Raw genomic sequence first — 7,383 nt, 5'->3', positions numbered from 1 at the left:
GAGATGGTAAGAAGTAAACCATCAGTTCTAGATCATCATCGTCTTCCTCCGTACGCTTACCCCCAAACCGCCGACAAAGATAAACCCACCACCAAAAGAAACGGGTCGGACCCGGATCCGGATCTTGATACCAACCCCATTTCTATAGCTCCTGCTCCAAGGTCATACGCTAGGCCTCAAACTACTTCCCCGGGGAAGGCGAGGTATAGAGAATGCCAAAAGAACCACGCGGCCAGCTCCGGCGGACACGTGGTGGACGGTTGCGGCGAGTTTATGTCTTCCGGGGAAGAGGGTACGGCTGCGTCTCTTCTTTGTGCAGCTTGTGACTGTCACCGGAGTTTCCATAGAAAAGAGATCGACGGTTTGTTTGTTGTCAATTTCAATAGCTTTGGCCATTCTCAAAGGCCACTTGTTGGCCGCCACGTGTCTCCGATTATGATGAGCTTCGGTGGCGGAGGAGGTGGTGGTGGTCCGGCGGAGTCATCGACGGAGGATCTAAACAAGTTTCATCAATCTTTTAGTGGTAATGGAGTGGATCAGTTTCATCAGTTTCAGCCCAAGAAACGGTTTAGGACAAAGTTTAATGAAGAACAAAAGGATAAGATGATGGAATTTGCTGAGAAGATTGGTTGGAGAATGACAAAGCAAGAAGACGATGAAGTGAATCGGTTTTGTCGTGAGATTAATGTGAAAAGACAAGTGTTTAAAGTTTGGATGCACAACAATAAACAATCAGCAAAGAAGAAGGATTTGTAAGAGTTTTTATATATAAACATACTATTTTTACTTCTTTTTGTTCAACGTTCCTTAACTTTAAGATTATGTTTCTACATTTTGAAAAGGAGATTGGATTTAGTAGGTTCAGAATTGTTGTATCTCTCTGGCGACTTGAAAAGCCTTCTTCTTTACGGTTTCATAAGAAGCGTATTTTATGACTTGTCTTCTATATAGTCAACCGAATCAACCATTGCTTTTGCTGTTTTGTCTTTGCCGTACTACATTGCATGTTCTGCTTTTATCAGCTGCCATGTCTTTCGCACTCACTGACTTCTCTTTGGCTCCTTCATATGCTTCACCTGTCTTGTTCGTTGCCACCCTGATCACATCGCCAGTCTTGTCGTAAGCTGTATCTTTTGCATTGCCTTGTAGGCGAAGTCTTTGGCCTCACCAGCTTTCACATAACCAGAATCCCTTGCCTTGTGCGAAATGTCATAAGCAGATCCCACCTTATCATAGGCCATGTCCTTGGCATTGCCTGCCATCTCATAAGCTGTCTTTAGCGTTGTCAGCTTTCTCGTAAGCCACGTCCTTGGCATTGCCTGATTTTTCCGAGACAGTATCATATTCCTTTGCATCCCCCGCTTTTCCATAGGCCGTGTCTTTTTGCAATGCATGCCTTCTTTAATGCCAATGCCCTTTACATTGCCCTCCTTCTCATAGGCCATGTCCTTTGTATCACCGGCCGGCCTTATCATAACTAGAGTCTATCACACTCAGCGCACTTTCGTAAGCAGATCCTACCTTATCATATGTTAAATCCTTCACGTGTCCCGCCTTCTCATAAGCCACGTCCTTGGCACTGCTCACCTTCTCATAGGTGATATCCTTTGCATTGCGTGCATTATTGCATATCCCGCTTTCTAATTCTCGTAGGCGATGTCCTTTACATCACCGTATCAGCCTTGAGAGAAGCGAAATCTTTTGCATATTGTGCCTTATTCTCGGCAAAATCCTTGGCAGTTGGCACAACCTGCATTGTGTTTTATCATAAACTTATTTTTCCGCGACTCTGGCTGCTTTACCTGCATCCATCTTTTTTCTTTTGGAAAATTCATACTTCCTCTTTCTTGCTACCAAATCCACTACGTACAAAAAGAGTAACCCCTCAACTCAATGTCACCTATAATAACGCCCAAAAATACGTGCCTATATATCCAATGTAGTCAACGAATCTAAAGATTCTAGAAAAGAAAACAAAAAACCAAGAAGACACTACTTACTTATGAATTATGATTAAAATGAGAAAGTGTAGACCAAAATAGAATCAACGTGATGGGTGGTACGTAAGCGACTGATTTAAGCCAGAAGTGGGTGTAACCAATTTACTCACGTCGTGGTTTTCTCGGAGACCCAACCAGCCCATGAACCAGACTTCTCCTGCGGCGTCGTCTCATTCCTTTTCCAAAAGACCCTCTGTCACGTCAGCACCACCACAACAACCAGCGACACCAATGTCGTACTTCTCTCCATCATCTCTTTTAACGAGTGATTACGGACGGATCAAACTAATTCTTTTTTTTTCCCTTGTTTAAATGTTTTGATTCTAGTTCCAATGTCCTTGGAAGTTTATACTTGTTAGTTTATAAAGAGAAGAGACGCTCGAGTCCAAGACCAGTGGTCTTTCCGAGAAGCGGTTACTGTTCTCCACGTGTTTTGACGAGGTTACGTGGCTACAAACTACAAAGGATGCGGTTTTGTTGTGGGTACGTGTCCTATTAAACGGCTGGTCTTGTTCCCCTCGTAGACCATACTTTGGAAAAAGTAATACAACGAGTAGAGAGAGAGAGAAAAAAAGAGAGATAGCTCAGAAACCCTTGTTTCTGAAGCGGTTTGCATAATCGGGCTGGTAAGCCGAAATTTATAACTGCACCACAATTCTAGCTAACCGAAATAGAACCGGTCACTCAAACAGTGTTCACTATTTCATTTTTATATAGAATCAATTCAAAACTATGGAAACGATTGGCCGCCTTCAGTCGCAAGTCTGATTCTCTGGTGATGTTCTTCAATTTTATAATCCACAATTTCTTCAAATAGTTGGGAATCCAAGACGCAGTCCTTTCGTCCGTACACCGCAGCTTGAACTCCAGCAACAAGCTTAGCAATCTCACGACCAGAGAAACCTTCCATCTTTTTTGCAGCTTCTCTGATCACTTGGTCGGTTAGGTCTCCTTCAACGGTGATCTTCTGTGACTTCTTCTTGAAAAAGCTGCTCCATTTAAGGTTTGACTCTTTGTCTTCACCAGATAGGTACTTGTTGAGATAGAGCTTGAGGAGCTTGAAGCGCTCTTCTTCACCAGGGAGAGGAAACTCGATAACTTCGTCAATCCTGTCTGTGACTGCACTATCAAGATCACCGGGTCTGTTTGTAGCCAGGACAAGAACTATGTCCCGTGACTGATCACCGGTTCGAAATAGTAACGCGTTCAGAGCGCTGCGCTGGGCCTCGCTCATGTACGTACTGTTACGTCTGCAATAGAAGATGAACTATTAAGAAAACAAACCCTGGAGATACTGTACGAAGTAACAAAATGAGCTTTAGTAATCGGTGGGACAATCCACAGATTATTCTCAGACTATACTACATTCTGCCTTGCGTTGGTAAAAAGTTTGCAATCCAAGTAAGAGATATATTGGTTCAAAGTCCAAACTATATTATATATATTATAGAATTCTAGTAGATGAGAAGCACTAGAATATCAAAAGGCTATAGGAAAGAGGTGAAGCATCTTACTCGCATAGGAAAGCATCGGCCTCATCGATGAAAAGCAGTAAGCCTTTGTTTGATTTCTTAGCCCAATCAAATATCTGATGGATTTTTGTTACAGCCTGTGCACCAAGAGGAGCAACATCTCCTCCTGTCATCATAGCATAATCAAGACCCTGCAGCACAATATAATCAAAACAGGTGTAAAAGCAAGGCATGAATTTGGTCAATCCATAGTAGATTCATAATATGTGGTTCAAGTTCGCAGTTGCATAAAGAAAACAAACTCACCGACTTCCGAGCAATCTCCCTCGCCACCATAGTTTTACCAGTACCTGGAGGCCCATAAAACATCATGTTGCGGAATGGGGCTTGATGGGACTTGGTATTTGCTGTGGCTCTAGCAAGACGCTCAATTCTCTTCTTCAAGGAATGATGGAGAATTACATTCTCAAGGGGCTTTTCTCCTTCTGCAGATGCTGCTGCTCCTGCAGCTGTACTAATTTTGTTCTTAAACTGAGACACTGAGCTTGCCCATGGAAATCTACCCATGGAAGATTCTCTGATAAGTGATGGCTGCCCAAGAATCCTGTTGATATAACCCCAGGTAACCCTAGCACCCTCTCTGTTATCATAAGAGAACAGTTAAGCTTCTTAATTCACAGCTACATAAACTTTTAAAATGAGATATAAATATTGCAAAATTAGGAGATGCATACCGAGTTGTGTAAACCCCAGCAGCTAATGCTGTAACTCCTCCAACAGTCATAATCAGTTTATTTCGATCAGTTAATAACGTCCTGACTCCCCCTGACAAGTTCAATATAGAAGGAAATGAATATGAAGCCACAATTTTCAATAGCAATATATTCGCAGCATAAAACTTTTGAAAGCGAGAATTAAACAACATCAGCAGGTGGATGTCTTCTAAAATATTCCTCGGAAGGTTAATTAGTTTCAGAACAATCTAGAGAGAACCAAAGCATAACAGGATGGAACAATGCTTATAAGGTCTATACCTTCAATGTGACTGAAGGTTGTGTTGATTGCTGCAAGCCATTTTTCCCTTTCACCATTGATCTTATCCAGAAGCATTCTCCTATTCTGCTCCTCAGTAAGTTTAGCTTCATGAGCTCGGCCTTCAGCCTCAGCCATGGCTTTGACGCGAATTGTTTCTCGCTCAAGTTCAGCTCTCTCTTTCTCAGTCTGGCGCTGCTGTGCTTGAATCTGTTCTTCCGTGGAAATTCTTGCTTTCTCCTTCCGTATAGAAGACTCTTCTTGCATCTTAACCAATTCACCATTATGCCTTCTCTGAGCTTCATGATCTGTCTGCAAAATTTCCATTTCAAGGACAGACACACAACAGGGATCCCTAAAAACTGTTAAACATAGTTTCTTTCTAAAAAAAGTACCTGCTGTCGCTTCCTTGCCAACTCATCCTCATATCGAAGCATTTGCGCTTTCGCTTGTGCCTGTTGCTGCACTAGATTCCTCTGCTCCTCAGCTAGCTTCCGCTGTCTTTCCTGCCCCATTCAAATCCCCCATAAAAAACAATCATATTTATCACTTCCCAGCTTCCAATGAAATAACAAAGACATCAAAAAGACAGTTGAATGAATTCACAAGGAGAAGGTTTACTCACAATGTCCTTGTGAGCTTGAATAGCTTCATTATGTTCTTTCTCAGCCGCTAATTCAGCTAATCGAGTCTTCTCCTGCTTTCGCATTAGATCAAACACCTGGTGAACACAAAAGAACATCATGTAAGCAACGTCTCAACACACAACAAAGAACGACGAGGTATCTAGAGATTCAATCATCACCTGTTTGGAATGAGGAGAGCTGTTGATTTCGCGAAGAGCTTTAGCACCTCTTTCCAAAGACTCAGGATCGAAACCAGATCCTTTAGGCTCATCGGAGTCCGATTTAGAATTCGTCGATGAAGACTTGTGATCAGTTGGAGATTCTTCTGCCGGAGGTGAAGAAGAGAAGAAAGGAAAGCGAAATCGCGAGTCAGCGTAGGCGCGGTTCTGTGACATCGACATGGAAGTGAACGCAGCAGCTATCGCCGCCGCGGAACATAGTCTAGAAGCAGCCATTTGGAGTACACGACTAGAAGCAGCTTCCTAAACCCCAATCAAGAAACGAAGAAGAATCTTTCTAAAATTCAAACATTTCGAAATGAGAAATGGTGCTTCCAAGGATTACTATAGAAATGGTTGTGGACAGTCGTCGGAAAAGTTTCTCCGGCAGGCAAGACCATAAACCCCACGGTGGCTAGGTTATGATGAGTCTTTATGATTTATTTGTGAGCTGTCACAGACTCGAATCAAGCTATGGGCTAACTTTTAAATTTGAGCCCATCTTTAGCCCCTTGTTTAAAGCCCAGTTTTCATATTAGATCTTTTCGGAGGCACATAGTTTAAAGCCCAGTTTTCATATTAGATCTTTTCGGAGGCACATGGTTTAAACTTTGAATTTTGATTTAAGTATATGTTTTCGTAAACCCCACAGAGCCTAGCCTAGCTAGAAAATCAGAAAATCAGAAATTAAACAGAGATTAATAATTGAAAATTAATTTTAAAGTTATTTTATTAAATTAATAATAAAACAAAAATATATGTATAATTATATTTATATTAAAAAAGAAAATATTAAATAAAATAGAAAACTACAATACTGTGTTTAAAATTACGGTAAACACATAAAAACGTAACAAAAACATTTCATGATTTTCATTTAAAGTTTGTACATTAGTTATTGTAAAACATCATAAACTCTTAATTTAAATGTCTAAATAACAATATATATATATATATATATATTTAGCTCCAAAAATAATAGGTATACACAAAATTAAGCGGGAAGTAATAGGATTAGACGGATTATAATCAAATTATATAGATATAATCAGATAATCGATGCTAGGCGAGGATTAGTTATTAATCGAGACGGAGAGGATGGGCCTAGCAATTTTACGGGACCACGGAGATTTTTAAAACAGTATATTTATATCAGTCTAAGTTATGGTTTGGATTTTTAATTTATAGGAATAACTTGATTTATCTTTGTTTCTTTCTATTATAAATTTATAATCATTGTTTATGTAATAGTTTTATAAAATGAATATTATTGTTTATGTTGTTGTTACTCCTTTATATTGCGATAACTCTTTATAATATTTCTATATGTGTAAACTGGTTATTATATAAATTAATAAAATAGATGTTACAAAAATTATACATAAACACAGACGTACGAATTTCGAAAGCATCGTTAGTACTGTGTTTCATTTGAGCATTTCGAGTTTTTGTCCATAATTTTTCTATTTACAAAACATAGACTACAAATATTTGAGTTATTATAAGGAATTCTATTGTCTTTTTAAAAAAAATATATATTATTTTTTAAATGAAAAAGACATGTGAATAATATATATACTGAAAATGAAACAAATTTTGTAGTCTAACAATTTATTTGCTTGTGAAAATAGAAATTTTGAAATGTTAAATGTAAAAAAGTTCCCGCTCAAAATCGTCTTCATATTTTGAAACAATCCATGATCTTCTCCTCTTCCATTTACCATCAATCATTTTTTAATATTGTTCGATCAGATAATGCCCAAGAGATTTCGGAATTAAGCTGAAAGCTAAGGTGCCAAATATGGCGTGTTGGCTGGTTAGTATGCTCAATACATTAAACTGAGAGTATGATCCGAGACTGTTACTATATGAACTCAAATTGACTAAAATATATAAATAATGGTGGAATTGAGAGAGATTATTACATAGTATTGAAAACCAAACAGAAATTAAACGAAGCCAATAAAAGCAATACATCGAATTCTTAATTAGTTCTTCATAGATTCTCTCAAATGTCCTCTTCTTGATTTAAGTC

At 39.2% G+C, this 7,383-nt stretch overlaps 2 protein-coding genes and 1 pseudogene across 2 annotated transcripts in view; 1 reads left to right on the top strand and 2 right to left on the bottom strand.

The window, feature by feature from the left end:
- The window catches only part of LOC104767191 (zinc-finger homeodomain protein 6), an 8,267-nt gene extending 7,332 nt beyond the window's left edge, over positions 1 to 935 (top strand). The window contains exon 2 of the mRNA XM_010491237.2: positions 7 to 935. Coding sequence (XP_010489539.1) covers positions 7 to 756 — 750 coding nt within the window. The 3' untranslated portion in view covers positions 757 to 935. The remainder of the gene's footprint in view (positions 1 to 6) is intronic.
- Positions 862 to 2,314, bottom strand: LOC104767192 (annotated as a pseudogene).
- Positions 2,563 to 5,780, bottom strand: LOC104767190 (ATPase family AAA domain-containing protein 3-like). The gene is made up of 8 exons (XM_010491235.2): positions 5,310 to 5,780; positions 5,130 to 5,225; positions 4,900 to 5,010; positions 4,507 to 4,816; positions 4,207 to 4,297; positions 3,779 to 4,112; positions 3,515 to 3,663; positions 2,563 to 3,250 (listed from the first exon to the last, which is right to left on the bottom strand). Exons 1-8 carry the CDS (start codon positions 5,583 to 5,585, stop codon positions 2,731 to 2,733), a joined length of 1,887 nt encoding a protein of 628 aa, XP_010489537.1. The 5' UTR covers positions 5,586 to 5,780; the 3' UTR covers positions 2,563 to 2,730.

This window comes from Camelina sativa, chromosome 19, assembly GCF_000633955.1.
Source record: "Camelina sativa cultivar DH55 chromosome 19, Cs, whole genome shotgun sequence".
In the NCBI taxonomy this organism is placed as follows: Eukaryota; Viridiplantae; Streptophyta; class Magnoliopsida; order Brassicales; family Brassicaceae; genus Camelina; species Camelina sativa.
This window is presented reverse-complemented; position numbering and strand designations above follow the sequence as displayed.